Here is a 16,563-nt window from a genome sequence, read left to right as displayed (position 1 = left end):
TAATTGCTTCTGAAGTAGACAAGCTCCTTGAGGCACCGTTTATCCAAAACGTGGACTACCCCAGATGGCTGTCAAATGTGGTCCTAGTCCGTAAAAATAATGGTAAGTGGCGACTCTGTGTCGACTACTCCGACCTCAACTGAGCTTGCCCCAAAGACAGTTATCCCCTTCCTCGCATAGATCTACTTATTGACGCCACGGCCGGTTATCAAATGCTCAGCTTCATGGACACCTTCTTTGGATACAACCAAATTCTGATGCACCCGTCTAACCGGGAGCACACCTCCTTCATCACCGACCAGGGAACCTACCATTATTGTGTCATGCCGTTTGGGTTGAAAAATGCCGAGGCCACTTACCAACGGTTGGTCAACGCTGTCTTTCATTACCAAATAGGTCGGAACATGGAAGTGTACGTCGACGACATGCTAGTCAAGAGCAAGCTCTCCACTGATCATCAGGCTGATCTGCGAGAGACCTTCGGCACCCTACGAAAGTATCAAATGAAACTTAATCCGGAGAAATGCGCATTCGGCGTAGGATTTGGGAAATTCTTGGGTTTTATGGTCAATCAGCGAGGCATCGAAGCTAACCCTGAAAAGATCAAGGCCTTGATAGAAATGCAATCCCCCAGAACGGTTAAGGAGGTTCAGAGGCTTACTGGCAGAGTCGTTGCCCTCAACCGCTTCATTTCCCGCGTGCCTCCCCTTCTTCATAGTTCTTCTGCAAACTTTTGAGTGGACGGCAGTATCCGAAGAGGCCTTTCAGCAGTTGAAGCAGTGCATGGCCAACCCCCTTACTTTCTTAGGCAATCACGGGTGAGCCCATTTTCCTCTACTTAGCCGTGTCAAACACTGCAGTCAGTGCAGCACTCATCAGGAAAGACAACTCTGTCTAACGACCGGTTTACTACATCAGTCGGGCTCTCAGAGGAGCAGAACAGAACTACCCATTGCTTTAAAAAATGGCCTTAGCCTTGACCATAGCCTCAAGACGACTCCGACCTTACTTCCAAGCCCACCCTATTGTCGTCCTCACTGACCAACCGTTGAAGAAAAAATACAACAACTAGAGTTGTCCGGCCGACTTATGCAATGGTCAGTCCAGCTCAGCCAATTTGATATCTCCTACCGCCCTCGAACAGCGATCATGGGGTAGGCTGTCGCCGACTTCATCCTGGAGTTCACTAACCCCACTCCAATCACGACTCCCCCGTCCCGGCTCCCGTCCCTGCCATCCCATACTGAGGCAGAAGACACCCACTCTTGGACCCTTAACGTCAACGAATCATCCCGCAAAGAAGGCAGTGGGGTTGGTCTTATCCTTACCGCCCCCAAGGGTGGTTATTTCAAGTGTGCTCTCCGTTTCTTGTTCGACGCAAGCAATAATGAGGCCGAATATGAGGCATTGATAGCATGTCTCCGCCTAGCCAGAGACATTGGTGTTAGTCATATCCAAGTGTTCAGCGATTCCCAGCTTATTGTTGGACAAATTAGGGGGGAATTCGATGCCAAGGAAGACACAATGCGGGCTTACAGGGATATTGCACTCCTCCTTGCTCGCCTCTTCAACACTTTCCACATCAAGCACATCCCTCAAGCGGAAAACTCCAAGGCAGATGAGATGGCTTAGTTAGCTTCTGCAGATCAGTCAGACCTCAGCAACGGTGTCCGCCTCGAGTACCTGGCCCACCCTGCCATTTCCCCAAACTAGTAGCAAGTCCATTTCCTCCAAAATGAACCTATTCCATGGGCGGCTGACATCTTTCTATTTCTGACAATGGGGGAACTGCCAGACGACAAATAACAGGCCGCCAAAGTCAAGGCCCGGTCGTCCAACTACATTCTCGTCAGCGGCCTCTTGTACAAACGTGGCTTTTCATGTCCATACCTGCGATGCCTCAATCCAGCTCAAGCGACCTACGTGATGAGAGAAGTCCATGAGGGTATATGTGGTAATCATTCGGGTGCCAGGTCACTAGCCCACAAAATACTCTGCACTGGTTATTTCTGGCCTACTCTCAATCAAGATGCGGCTAACTTTGTGCTTAAATGTGATAAGTGCCAACGTTTTGCCAACATCCCACATGCTTCTCCTACAGAATTGATCACACTCTGCAGTCCGTACCCATTCGCCAAATGAGGGGATCGACCTAGTTGGCCCATAGCCTACTGGTCGAGGCCAAACCAAGTTCGCAATCGTCGCTATTGATTACTTCACTAAATGGGTGGAGACGGAACCCCTTGCCACAATTACCGAGCGGAACACAACCAGATTCATCTGGCAGTCGATCGTGTACCGATTTGGCATCCCTCAAGCCATCGTCTCCGATAACGGCAAATAATTCGACAATGCCAAGTTCAGGAAATTCTATGCAGGACTTCAAATCCAGCCATGCTTTTCTTCCCCAGGTCATCCCCAAGCCAATGGCCAAGTTGAGGTTACCAACTGTTCTCTTCTAAAGATCATCAAAACCAAGTTGGAAGCTGTTAAGGGACTCTGGGCTGAGGAATTGCCGAACGTACTCTAGGCCTACCGCACTACCGACCGAACCCCCACTGGGGAGACCCCCTTTCTCCTTAACATACGGCGCTGAGGCGGTCATCCCAATGGAAATCAGTCTGCCCACCCTAAGGGTTCTGCACCCGAATTCAGAACTAATTGAAGAGCTGCGTCGAGCAGACCTGGACCTGATTGAAGAGCTCCGAGAGACCACTGCCGTCAGACGGGCCTCATATCAACAAAAAATGAGAACACACTACAACCCAAAGTCCGACCGAGGGAGTTCTCCGTTGGGGACCTTGTTTTGCGGGAAGCAACTCTTGCCACCAAAAACCCGGCTGATGGCAAGCTGGCAGCCAAGTGGGAGGGACCCTATGTTGTTAAAGCCCGACCTCGTCCGGTTACTTACCGACTCTAGGACATGGAAGGCCAAGACCTCTCCCATCCATGAAATGCCGAGCACTTGAAGTGTTATTTTCAATAAAAGCCCAATTTTTGTATCGATCCTTTGCTGTATTTTCTTTTTAACAATCTACACACTTAGATGTTTTTGTCCTTTCTTACATGGTGTAAATTTGTGATCAATAGGCTCCGACTTAAATGACAACAATCTTCATATCTCAGCTATCTGCGTGGAATTCCAATAACACCTTGCTTACAGTCTCAGCGAGACTAAGTTACTTAAAGCCTCAGCCAGACTGAGCAAGAAGGGCTCAGCGAGACTGAGTTATTTAAAGCCTCAGCCAGACCGAACACGAAGGGCTCAGCCAGACTGAGTTACTTAAAGCCTCAGCCAGACCGAGCACGAAGGGCTCAGCTAGACTGAGTTACTCAAAGCAGGTCTATGTTTTTACGCCTCTTAACATTCTTTACATTTTTTAATTTTTATTTCCCAACCCAGTCTTTCATTTCCCAACACTCTTACAACATGCCTTAAAACTTCACATTTTAAGACCTTTACATTTCAACGTTTTATAAGTTAGCATGGCTCCTTGTTGGGTCATGATTCAACACTTCACATTTTTTAACATTCTCACAAGTTAGACTGGCTCCTTACTTCTCAACCTTTACTGTGAATTTTACACAAGCCTTACATGAGTAACCATTCCCATCCTTTACAGATCCACAAAAATAAAGACAATAGTATAAAAAAAAAAAAAACACAACTCATAATTTCATTTATTCACAAACTTGCACATCAGTTCATTACAAAAGTTACACGCCCAACAAAAAAAAAAAAAAACGAACAAATAAAGCAACAACAAAAATTTTTATCTACAAACAAAGTGCAAAAATTTTACATTCATCATTCCTCCTCGCTCGAAGCAAGGTCTTCTTCGTCAATACCTTCGTCTAAGGGGGTTTGGGCCACATCGTCTTCATCTATTTTAACACTGTTGAAGTCCAAGTTTGGGAACAACTCTTTTGCTTTGCGTTTAAACATCTTCTATCCGCTATCCCAGAACTCGACCATCTCATGTTTGTAGAAGTCTGACCGCTGGAAGCTTTGGATCACTTCCTCTTCACTCCTGCTTCCAGTGGTCGCTCCAGACGGGCCAGTCCCCCTCTCTCTCTCGCCAAGCTGTTGGCGATCGCGGCATCAATAGCCATCTGAAAGTCGGTGAACCCCTTGAACTGCTCTACTGCTGCAACGCACAGGTCGGGGCACGCCGTCCTTTCAGATGCTAGTTTTGTCCTTTCTTCCTCCAAGACCCTCTCCAGCCCCGCCTTCTCCACCGCTGACTTAGCACGCTCGTCTGCTAGCTCCTTCTCCAACCCAGTGATCTTCAAGTTTGCTTATTCTTTTTCTTTGATTGACTGGGCCCGCAGATCCTCGTTGCAAGTCATGGCCTCATCCCACCGTTCGTTGGCGACGATGCAGGCTTTCTGCGCCTCTTCCAGCTTCTTCTGCTCGCCAACCAGCTGGAACTCGAGTGACACCACCTTACGGCGTTCCGTCTCCAGCTCCAACTTGGCCGCGAATAGCTCAGCATGGGCACGGTCGGCAACATTGCCCTGCACCACCGCTAACACCTCAATCTTCTTGGCCTTCTGGGCCTTTTCTAACCCCCTAAAACACGCCCTTCGCGCGGTCTTCTGCCACCCTATAGTCTCCCTCCTTAAACTTTCAAGTTGGGCCTTCACCTCCCCCAGCTTGGCCTTCAATAGCTCAACTTCACCTTTGCGTACGCCGCTTTCTTCAGCAAGGCCCCTGCTAAGGTTGTTACCTCTATTTGGGCCGAGCAGAGCCCCCTTAGTAATTCGGCCTCTGTAAAACTCTCCATCGAGCGCACTGCCACGTCCTCCACCACGCCCAAAAGCCGATCGGCAGCAGTCTTGGCTGGGCCTCCTTCTCTCTCTAGTCGCCCAGACACTGCGGGAGCGTGGTAGATGGCAGTCTTCAACTTGGCCCTCTCTCCTTTTCCTTGGGGCACAGGACCCCCGTGGGCTGTTGCTTTACCCCTTCCTCAGCACCGGTTGCCCTACCTTCCACTGGATTTTCAGGGTCGGTCGCCCCACTCTCCATCCTCTTCGCCGCTGCCTCCAATCCCATTTTGGTGGTCTTCTCCGCCACCACCTCCTTTACCTTTTTCAAGGTTGACCCCTCCTCCCTCCTCCCTAACCCTTTTCTTCTTCTTCTTCACTACAGCCTCCACCTCCTTGTTGGCTTTTTCCTTCAACGGATCAACTGGAGGCAGTCGTGGCTCAAAATCACCCAAGTCCTTCCCCCCCAGCGGTTTGGGACGCGATCGGATCCTTTCTCTTGCGGTCGGCTTCGGCGGACGGTCCACCTGTGACTCTTTGTATTTATTAGCCTTGGAAAAACTCGCCCTATCCTCCGCCTCCTACACCCTCATCCTCGCCTTCAATTCTGCCAGCGCAAAATCCCCACCGGTCTGCTGAGGGCCCAACCTTGCGGCAAACAAGGCTGACGGCTGAATGAGGTCGTCCCACTTGGCGCCCTCTTTCTCCCTCCATGCCTTCACCTTCTTTACCCTCTCCTCTGCCACTACCCACAGCCTTGGCTTCACCGATTTGGTTGGCACTCTCCACACGGTGCACACTTCTACTCTTCCGTTGGCGGACACATAGAACCACCGTGGCCTCCACCCCTTAATTGATGACGGCAACCCCGCCACCAGACCCTTCCCTACCGCCGTTTGTAAAGTGACCCAAGTCTCTTGCTGGCCCGAAGCCTTGTAGTATGCAAAAAACTCGTCCACCGTCATTTCAGCCCCTTCGTTCGCCTGCGGCCACGCGCTTACACAGGCCAGTAAGATCTTTCACGCATTGGGCATCAGTTGGCCCGAAGCCACCTCCAGCTGATCCAACACGTCCACTACTATCCGAGGGAATGACAACTTCAAACCCCCCCTTTAACGCCTCATCGTACAGGGTAAATTCGCTCGGTCGAGCATCGGATGCCCTCTCCTTTGATGTTGGCAGGTTTAGCTCTATTTCCGCGGGAATCTGATATTTCTCGTGCATAACTTCCAACTCCTCTGCAGTAAAGGTCAACTTGTCGGCCTTCGTATGCCAGTGATCTGGCTCAACCTGACTGATTGGCTTCGCAGCCACTATCAACGTGGATGAGCGGGGTCGTCCTGCCAGTACCCCCTCACCCTCCACTCGTCTCTCCGTCCTGTATTGCTCCGCTAGGTCCACTGCGTCGTTGTCCCCCAAGGCATCTAGTCTCACATTGGGCACTTCCTCTCGAGCCATCTCTCTGGTATGCCTGCGTATAGCTTCAGATGTTGGGACAAGGTAGTCCACAAAATGTTGCAGGGGTGTATCACTGGAAACGAAAGAGTTTACTTCTAGAACGCTTTGATTTTCTGCAAAAAGGAAAGCCCAAGGCTTGCCTATATTTCAAGGGTCACAATTAAATTTCGCCAGTTTGAAAATTTTCAAAAATCCGCCAAAACTGTCTTTTCAACACCCTATATTGACCTTTCACTTCATTTCTTGCTCAACGCCTAACCTTCCCCATCACGGGATTCTGCCACATGTACGACCATGATCCACTGCCCCTTTCCCCTTCCCTGTCTATTCCACTTCACTTCACCACGTGCCCTACCGTCCCTCGAGCCCTGCGCACCACCACTCTCCCTCGTGGTCGACCCCACCCCTCGATCACCCTTCGCGGTCGGCCTTCTTCATGGTCTATTCCACCACTCGGTCACCCTTCGCAGTCGGGCCTCCTCATGGTCGGTTCCACTACTAGGTCACCCTTCGTGGTCGGCCTTTCTCATGGTTGGTTCTATCACTCGATCACCTTTCGCGGTCGGCCCTCCTCATGGTTGGTTCCACCACTCGGTCACTCTTCGCGGTCGGCCCCCCTCATGGTCGGTCCCACCACTTGGTCACCCTTCGCAGTCGGCCCCATCTCTCGGTTGGCCTTCGCCTCGACAGTCTCTCACAACAATCATTTTCTTTATTATTCCCTTCGTTGGACTAAAGCTGCACTTGGGAATGGGGGGACTATTGACACGGGTAAGCCCATAGAGGATATAGCCCACCGTTTAAGGCCCAATACATAACTCAAATATTAAGGCCCAACGTTGCTGGAGTTCAACATGGCATTAAGAACCAATAACACCTAAACACGTGGCAAGAGAAGGACAAGCCACGTAAGCAGACAAAGATCCTACAAAGTTAGTGCACTGCACATCAGCTATTAATGATGGCTCTTACAGTATTTATTGCGATAAGCCCTCCCCGTCGAGACAGAATGGCCTCACTATGAACAAGGCGAGCTAGAGCATAGACTTTCGGCCATGGTGACAGGTCGGAAGCGACAACGAAATGATTACCAGAGGATATAAGCAGACGTCGAAGACAAGAAGAAAGTTAAACTTTCTATCTCTAATCTATCTCTACATTCCACCTCTCTTTCTAACTTGCTTGTCGGAGGGTTCGCTGGGGGACTCCCCGTTCCCCGTTGGACTTTTCTGCAGGTCTTCTGGTGGGCTTGGTACAGCGGGCATTGGTTTGGGAAGTGTGGATCAGTCCGACCCGTTCCATCAGGAACACATTGTATCATCATATATAATTTTTTATTTTTCATTATAATAAAAGTAAAACACTAAAATATTATACTTAATATTAATTTGTATTAATTTGTTTTCTATCTTATAAATATAATTCTCATTAAGTATAAATTATTATTCGTAATATACTAAATTATGTATAATTTTTATTAATATTTTCATATTTTAACTTACAAAATTAACCCGCGCGCTCGCCCTGTATCACTCTTACACTCGACTCACTTCCGGCATCTCCTTAATTCGCCCTGCATCCGATATGATACGGGGCGGAAGCGAATTTATGTGTAGCTATTGTAAGAGGAAAATTTATTGTAACGACGATATCACGTTAGCATTGACATGTAGTTCGACCATACAAATATAATCATATGTTGACTTTGCATCAAGGAGACACCAAGGTAGAAAGTTAACTAGGGTAGAAAGATTTCTTTTTTTTTGGTTTTCACAATTAATAAGAGTGAAATAAGAAAAGTGTTAGACTTATTTATTTTGATGATTTATTTAATTATATTTTGATTTATTTGAAAGAGAAAAATAGAATCAAAATTTATTTTGATGATTTATTTGAAAGAAAAAAATAGAATCAACATTTATTTTGATGATTTTATGTTTTAATAGAATCAAAATTTATTTGTCCCATTATTTCTCACCTAAGCCTTTATCCTAAATGTTGTTAGAATGTATTTAATATTTGATTAAATCAGGAGTTCAAACAACCTAAAAACAAAGGTTCAAATAGCCTAGCACAGCAGCAGTTCAAAAGGTTCAAAAGGTTCAAGTGGAAGATATTCAAATTAGTAATGATAGAGTGGAAGATATTTAAATTAGTAATAATGGAGTACAACGGCTATAAACGGCTATAAATTCAAATGAATAGTTCAAAAGGTTCAAAAGGTTCAAGTGAAAGATATTCAAATTAGTAATGATGGTGTACAACGGCTATAAATGACTATAAATTCAAATGAATAGTTCAAAAGGTTTAAGTGGAAGATATTTAAATTAGTAATGATGGAGTACAACGGCTATAAACGGCAATAATTTTCATTATATATACAAAAACTTCTAATGTAAACAAGTAACAAAAAATCAGAAAATATTCTTTGATCTATAATCACTCACATCTATTCTCTGAGAAGTGCTCTTCAATTTTTGTTTACATTCTCTTTTAGAAATTATACACTGAGACGTATAGCTTTAAGCCCATCTTTCCCGTGTAAGGTTTACAGAAAGATCAGAGCTTCATTTTTATATCTATCTTTGAGAGATAATTCTTGTAACTTTCTGTGAAAGCAAAAACACATTCTTTTCAACCTTGTAAGAGTATAGTACACTCTTTGTTCTTGACTTAGAAAGTCTATGTAAAATCCGTGGAGGATTGCTCTATTTGTAAAGAGGTTGCTAGTACCCCCGTGATGCTAGAGTATAGTAAAAAATCTCAAGTGAAGCTTGAGAAGTGGACATAGGCCGAGTTGAAGCCGAACCACTATAAATTTGTTTGCCTCTCTTTCCCTTATCTCTTTATTTTATTTAAATTGTTGTAGCTATATTTCACATTTTCACTATGCTAAAATCATTAACTGACATAGTTGTTAGAACACTTGTTTTAATTATTTTTATTTCATTAACTATATTTATCTATTGTGCTAGTCATAATTTTTATTAATGTATTATTAATTTTTAATTGTAAAAACCTAATTTACCCCCCTTTTTAGGTTGTCTTTTGGGTAACAAAAAGAGAAGTTGTACTCTTTGATAATACTCAAACTAGGGGTGCAACTTGGGCGGGCTCAACTCAAACAATTCGAATCCAGTCCGAATTTTTTTAGGACTTGGACAAGATATTTTTAAATTCAATACAGGCTTGGACAAAAATTCAAAAGCCCGAATTAAATTTGGACGGGCTTGGACAAAAACATCAAACAATCCGAGCAACCCGAAACCCAAATTATACATATATAGATATATAAAAATATTAAATATATATATAAATTATTAGCCATTACATAATATTAAAGTAATTTAATTAAATCATATTGAATATATATTATATATACAAATAACATAAAACTTACTTTTTTATTTTTATTTTTATTTTCACTCATAAATTGTAAAGACTACTATAGCGACATCTCTCTTATATTATATAAATTATTTGTTTTGATGGTATTAATGATTTTCTATATATAAAAAATGTAAATAGAGTCAAATTTTAATAATTTCATAATGTAGTTGCAAAAAAAAAAAAAAAAAAAAAAAAAATTTACAATTCGGGTAATTCGGGCAACTTGGGTCGGGCTTGGGCAAGCAATCTCGGGTTACAATTCGGACTTGGGCGGGCTTGGGTAGATCTCAGCACAACTTGGCTTAAGCTTAGATAACCTTCCAACCAGACCGAACTCGCCTAAGTTGCACCCTTAACTCAAACTCCACATAATTGATAATTAATAAAGAAACTTCATTCAATAACCCAACCCATTAGTCCTATATGGAGATTTTTATCCATATCTCTGAGATTGTCATTTAGTAATTGTACGAAGAGAAAATATTTGTCGCTCTCCGTACTCTTTGGGTCTAAGCTCTCCATTGTTCTGAATAACGTCATTCAACCTGAGAACAAAATGACAGTGAGCTGCCCGGCTGGTGTGCAGTTGGAAAAACCGTCCATTGATTGAGTTAGCACATTAGGAGAAGAAGAGAGGGAGAAAGGAGACAAAAGATAGGTAGCTCTGATAGCAAGAATTTCAGACCTGTTATATACAGGTGCCGCACAATTTATATAATTTCTGCGCACACCACTCTATTTGTTTTTTCCTAGGCACGTGAATGTATTATTCTCTCTTTATACTACACCACACGTGTGCGTGCAACAACATTGCCAAACAGTATCGAAAAAACAACTTAACGGTATGGTAGAATCTCCAGTTCACACTTTGATTGGGCCATGTGGCGATTCTCGTTAAGCTGTCCATGGCCTGGCCTGGTCCCACCTCAATCTAGACTGACCTTCTCGCCGAGCCAACTAATCAACTCGGCCTGCCACATTCAATCTGCCCAAGTTCCATATATTCAGCTTATGCTCACATTGCCTGGTCGAAGGCTCTGACCTCGGCTTATGACCGAAGTCTAATAACTAGCCTGGTCCATGCTCGGATCTCGAGCTAGCTTAACGATTGATCTAGAGCCGTGGCCCAGCCCATACCGAGCTATACGAGCACGGTTGAGCAGTCTTTATTTAGCCCAAGCCCAAGCTAGCTCGGCCCATGCATTCGACATGAATCCCCCTTTCAGTAATTTTCTTCAATTTGCAAGGTTGATATATATCTTTAAAGATCGTTAGTGCACACATTTTTGTTGAGGTCTTTCAGGTTGTTTTCACGTGCAACTCTGAAAGTTCCAATTGCCAGCAGTGAAAGCAACAACCACATTCAAACTTCATCATTTGTTACTTATTGTTGGACCATTTTAATATCTTATATTTATTTATTGGTTTATCTTTTTCATAATGGGGTTTTATTTCTTTGGTAACCTCTTGGTCATAAATGGAGGTTAAATAGAATTCATGAACCTGTTTAATGGTCATTATTTTGGTGTAACCATTTTCTTGTTTAATGGTCATTATTTTTGGTGTAACTGTAAGGTCCTTATAGCCTATATATATAGTCTACTCTTTTCTATCTATAGAGATAAGCTATTTTCTATACAAGAGAGATTACTAGCAAGAAGGGTGTTTTATTGGTGGAGCTTTGGGTTCACCATCTTGTGCAGAGTTGGCCTGAACCATACGACAAGTGGTCGGGCTGTTGTATCCTGGAGGGGACAAGTCATAGTATTGTGACTGCTGCATCGGTATTTGGATTCTTCCTACCGCAGTGGGCTTGATCTCCTTAAAGAAAACGAGATATCCGTGCCTCAGCCTGATCTATTTGTATCTCATTTTCTTTGCATCATTTATCAACAATATTGTTTAGTTTCTGGTATTTTCTCCAACAATTTTAAGGAGATCAAGCATGGAACAAGTACCAGAAAAAACCAATGATGGAATTGGAGATCTCAACAAACCTTTCAAGTTCAAAGGAGTTCATTTTAAGAGGTGGAAAGGAAAAGTTCCTTTTTACCTTAGCCTTTTGAAAGTTGCATATGTTCTTACAGAAAAGAATCCGAACAAAATCCCAACCGAAGAGATGAATGATGAAGACTATGAGGCACATGAAGCAAAAGTGGCTTCTTATAATACAGATGAGTATAAATGTCGCTTTTATCTCTTAAATTGCCTTGCTGATCAATTTTATGATTACTATGACACCACTTACACTTCCGTAAAGAAAATTTGGAAAGCTTTACAGACTAAGTATGATACCGAAGAGGCAGGAGCAAAAAAGTATGCAGCTAGTCGGTTTTTTCGCTTCCAAATGGTAGATGGAAAATCCGTTGTAGAACAAGCACAAGATTTCCAAATGATAGTTGCAGAAGTAAGATCTGAAGGCATCAAGATTGGTGACAACTTGGTAGTTGCAGGACTTGTTGACAAGCTACCACCATCCTGGAGAGAATTCCAAAAGAGTATGCGTCACAAACAAAAGGAGACTTCCTTAGAGACGTTGATCACTCGCATCCGAGTAGAAGAGGAGGCTAGAGGCCAAGATGCATTAATAACACAAGCGGGTAATGGCAATTCTACCACAAAGGTAAACTTTGTTTCTGCAAATAATAACTTACCCAAAGGTCATAATTCCAAGAATGCTTATTTGAAGCCTTATAAAAAGAATATGAAGAATTATGGTAAACCTCACAATAAGTGGATTAATCCAGATAAGAACCAAGGTCCCTCACCTCCACAAAATTTTACATGCTTTGTCTGTGGCAAAAGTGGGCATATTGCTCGAACTTGCAAATTCCGAAAACGTGCACCTACCCCATAGGCTAACATTATCGAGGAGCCATTTGTGGCTATGATTACAGACATTTGCATGGTTAATTATGTGGACGGTTGGTGGGCAGATTCTGGTGCTAATAGACATGTTTGTTATGATCAAACTTGGTTCAAGGTGTATACTCCCTTTAATGATGAGAAAACAATTATGCTTGGTGACTCTAGTCAAACCAAGATACTTGGGAGTGGTGAGGTTGATCTAAAATTCACCTCTGGACGTGTGCTTACTTTAAAAGATGTGCTTTATACACCGTCCATGAGGAAGAATTTGATGTCAAGTTATTTGTTGAATAAGGCTGGTTTTAAGCAAACTATGGAATCTGATCAATATGTAATTACCAAGAAGGGTATTTTTGTGGGTAAGGGTTATGCTTGTGATGGGATGTTCAAATTGAATGTTGAGATTAATAAACCATCTACTAATTCGGTTTACATGTTGTCTTCTATTAATTTGTGGCATGCTCGCTTGTGTCATATAAATAGTAAATATGTGGGAATCATGAGTAGTTTAGAATTAATTCCTAAAGTGACAAAAATTTTTGAGAAATGTGAAGTTTGCAGTAAAGCAAAAATTACCAAGAGGCCTCATAAAAGTGTTGAAAAAAAATACCGAATTGCTAGAATTATTTCATACTGATTTGTGTGAGTTTGAAGGAATTTTAACTCGGGGTGGTAACCGATATGTTATCACTTTTATTGATGATTTTTCAAAATATACGAACGTATATTTATTAAAAAATAAAAGTGATGCTTTTGAGAAATTTAAAGAATTCCTTCTTGAAGTGGAAAATCAATTCGGTAAAAAGATTAAAAGAATTAGAAGTGATAGAGGCCGGGAGTATGAATCTCTAGGATTCAACTCTTTTGTTCAGTCATTGGGAATTATTCATGAGACTACTCCACCATATTCACCTTCATCAAATGGCGTAGCTGAAAGAAAAAATAGAACGTTAATTGACTTGACGAATGCTATGCTTATTGATTCAGGTACTCCCTCAAATTTTTGGGGTGAGGCTATTTTGACAGCTTGCCATGTGATAAATAGAGTGCCACACAAAAAGACTAAAATTGTCCCTTATGAGTTGTGGCGGGGGGCATAAACCAAATCTAGGTTATTTGAGGGTTTGGGGTTGTTTAGCTTTTGTGAGGCTTGCAGATCCTAAACGACCTAAATTGGGTGAACGAGCTACCACTTGTGCTTTTCTTAGATATGCGTTGCATAGTACAGCTTATAGATTTTTTGATATGGAAAATAATATTATTTTTGAATCAGGTGATGCTATTTTTCATGAAAATAAATTTCCTTTCAAATCTAGAAATAGTGGGGGTCAAATAATATCTGAAAATATTTTATCTATGCCTAGCTCTTCTACTCTCCTGAAGGCTTTGTGGAGCCTGGCCAAGAAAGCAAAGTGTGTAAACTAACTAAATCCCTTTATGGTTTAAAACAAGCTCCTAAACAGTGGCATGAGAAATTTGATTCCTGCATGCTTGAGAATGGCTATAAGACTAATGAATGTAATAAGTGCATATATTATAAAACTTGTGAGAATGCACATGTGATTATTAGTCTATATGTGGATGATCTACTTATCTTTGGCTCTAATTTGCATATTATAAATGAGACTAAAAATATGCTTAATAGCCACTTTGATATGAAAGATCTTGGTGAAGCTAATTTTATTTTGGGAATTAAAGTTACCAAGACTGAGGATGGCATTTTTCTTGATCAGTCGCATTATGTTGAGAAAATGTTAAAGAAATATAATTTTCTAGACTGTAAATATGTTGCTACTCCTTTTGATGCAAGCATACACTTATCTGTTGTAACAAATGAAAAAGAAGTGATTAATCAAAAGGAATATGCTAGTATGATTGGTAGTTTGAGATATGCTACTGACTGTACTAGACCTGACATTGCATATGCTGTTGGAGTACTTAGCAGGTTTACTAGCAAACCAAGTCGAGATCATTGGCTAGCCATGGGAAGAATTATGAGATATTTATTTGGAACAAAAAATTATGGTTTGTTTTATAACAAGTATCCTGCGGTACTTGAGGGATATAGTGATGCCGATTGGAACACTTTGTCAGGTGATTCTCTCTCTACCTCGGGTTTTGTTTTTACCTTGGGTGGTGGTGCTATATGTTGGAAGTCTAAAAAACAGACGATAATTGCTAATTCTACAATGGAAGCTGAGCTTATAGCGTTAGCTTCAGCATGTGAGGAAGCGAATTGGTTAAGAGATTTGTTACATGAAATTCCTTTTTGGGAAAAACCAATTCCTCCTGTGTTAATTCGTTGTGATAGCACTGCTGCTATTGGTAGAGTGAACAATCATTTTTATAATGGTAAATCCAGACCTATTAGAAGGAAACACAATAATGTGAGATCCTATTTGAGTAATGGCATCATAACTGTGAATTATGTAAGATCTTGTGATAATCTTGCGGATCCGTTAACCAAGGCCTTGGCGAGAGATAGGGTCTGGAATACATCGAGGGGGATGGGTTTGAAGCCTATAAAATCAAAAACCATGTATGAGGATACCCAACCTAGGGACCAGAGATCCTGTAACTAGGTTCAATGGGAAGAACGAATCATATGGTGGTTGTAAAAATGCACTCTTTAATATTTTGTTATCCATCCCTATGATGTAAGTGCATTTGTCCTGTAATGTTGGAGGGTTGAGTTTTTATACTCTTAATGAAATTCTGTAGCTCTTGTTGAGTGGGGTGTGTAAATTACAGGAACATCCTTGACAGATTTCACCTATGTGAGCATGAAAGTGGGGCCGCTTTCTATGAGAACTAGGCTTATTCTCAAATATGCTCATGAAAACTGGGATTAGCACAAGGCCGTAATGTGCTGGCTATTAAAGCTCATGTCAACACCTGGACTATTATGTGTGAGCAGTAATACTTTATTTCCCCTAAGCAGTCATAGTTCAAGTCTGAGACCACTACTGACTCTGGAGTAGAGGTTGCTGTTTCACTAATGAAGGTTCAATGCAGAGCACACCTTCATGATGCATACTAATCTATCTTTGTTTGGTAATCTCTCTTATTTTTATTTTTATCCTTGTTGATATTAAAATGAGTGGGGGATTGTTGGACCATTTTAATATCTTATATTTATTTATTGGTTTATCTTTTTCATAATGGGGTTTTATTTCTTTGGTAACCTCTTGGTCATAAATGGAGGTTAAATAGAATTCATGAACCTGTTTAATGGTCATTATTTTGGTGTAACCATTTTCTTGTTTAATGGTCATTATTTTTGGTGTAACTGTAAGGTCCTTATAGCCTATATATATAGTCTACTCTTTTCTATCTATAGAGATAAGCTATTTTCTATACAAGAGAGATTACTAGCAAGAAGGGTGTTTTATTGGTGGAGCTTTGGGTTCACCATCTTGTGCAGAGTTGGCCTGAACCATACGACAAGTGGTCGGGCTGTTGTATCCTGGAGGGGACAAGTCATAGTATTGTGACTGCTGCATCGGTATTTGGATTCTTCCTACCGCAGTGGGCTTGATCTCCTTAAAGAAAACGAGATATCCGTGCCTCAGCCTGATCTATTTGTATCTCATTTTCTTTGCATCATTTATCAACAATATTGTTTAGTTTCTGATATTTTCTCCAACACTTATTAATATATGCAGTTAATGGGTTGTTATAATAAGAAGATAAAATCAAGTTTGGAATTTGACTACTTTATTTTTATTTGTGATGCTGTTGAGGCCATGAAGGGTCACTGAACTGTAAACTATACAGGCCGGCTTAAAACAGTTGAAATTAGTAGGTACATTGTATTTCAACAATACTATAACCAATTAGAAAAAGTGTCTTAAAAAATATTTCAAAAATATAATGTGAATTAAATTTATTGTAGATGTAATTCATATTATACCAAATTTGAATTTGGACTACATACTTTTAATGCAACAATTAGACAATTCCAAATATATTGATCAGGACAATCATTCAAAAACTTGATTATAAATTCAGAAATCACTCTTGTCAATATATAACATCCTTTTTCAATAAATCTCATAATTTAAACTTTATAAATCAAGA

The 16,563-nt window shown here is 41.6% G+C and overlaps 1 protein-coding gene across 1 annotated transcript; it reads left to right on the top strand.

The window, feature by feature from the left end:
- The first annotated feature begins 11,962 nt into the window (after positions 1 to 11,962).
- Positions 11,963 to 16,244, top strand: LOC145798316 (uncharacterized). The gene is made up of 3 exons (XM_082885829.1): positions 11,963 to 12,374; positions 12,552 to 12,910; positions 16,149 to 16,244. Exons 1-3 carry the CDS (start codon positions 11,963 to 11,965, stop codon positions 16,242 to 16,244), a joined length of 867 nt encoding a protein of 288 aa, XP_082741955.1.
- Positions 16,245 to 16,563: the final 319 nt, after the last annotated feature.

Source organism: Camellia sinensis, chromosome 8 (genome assembly GCF_055761805.1).
Source record: "Camellia sinensis isolate YWXY chromosome 8, ASM5576180v1, whole genome shotgun sequence".
Lineage (NCBI taxonomy): Eukaryota > Viridiplantae > Streptophyta > Magnoliopsida > Ericales > Theaceae > Camellia > Camellia sinensis.
This window is presented reverse-complemented; position numbering and strand designations above follow the sequence as displayed.

Excerpts from the sequence above, each read along its gene's own strand:
- LOC145798316 (XM_082885829.1), top strand. The coding sequence starts at position 11,963 with ATGGTAGATGGAAAATCCGTTGTAGAACAAGCACAAGATTTCCAAATG. Across the intron at positions 12,375-12,551 it reads TAATCCAGATAAGAACCAAG|ATTCTGGTGCTAATAGACAT; the intron begins GTCCCTCACCTC and ends GTTGGTGGGCAG. Across the intron at positions 12,911-16,148 it reads ATAAACCATCTACTAATTCG|TTAATGGGTTGTTATAATAA; the intron begins GTTTACATGTTG and ends TAATATATGCAG.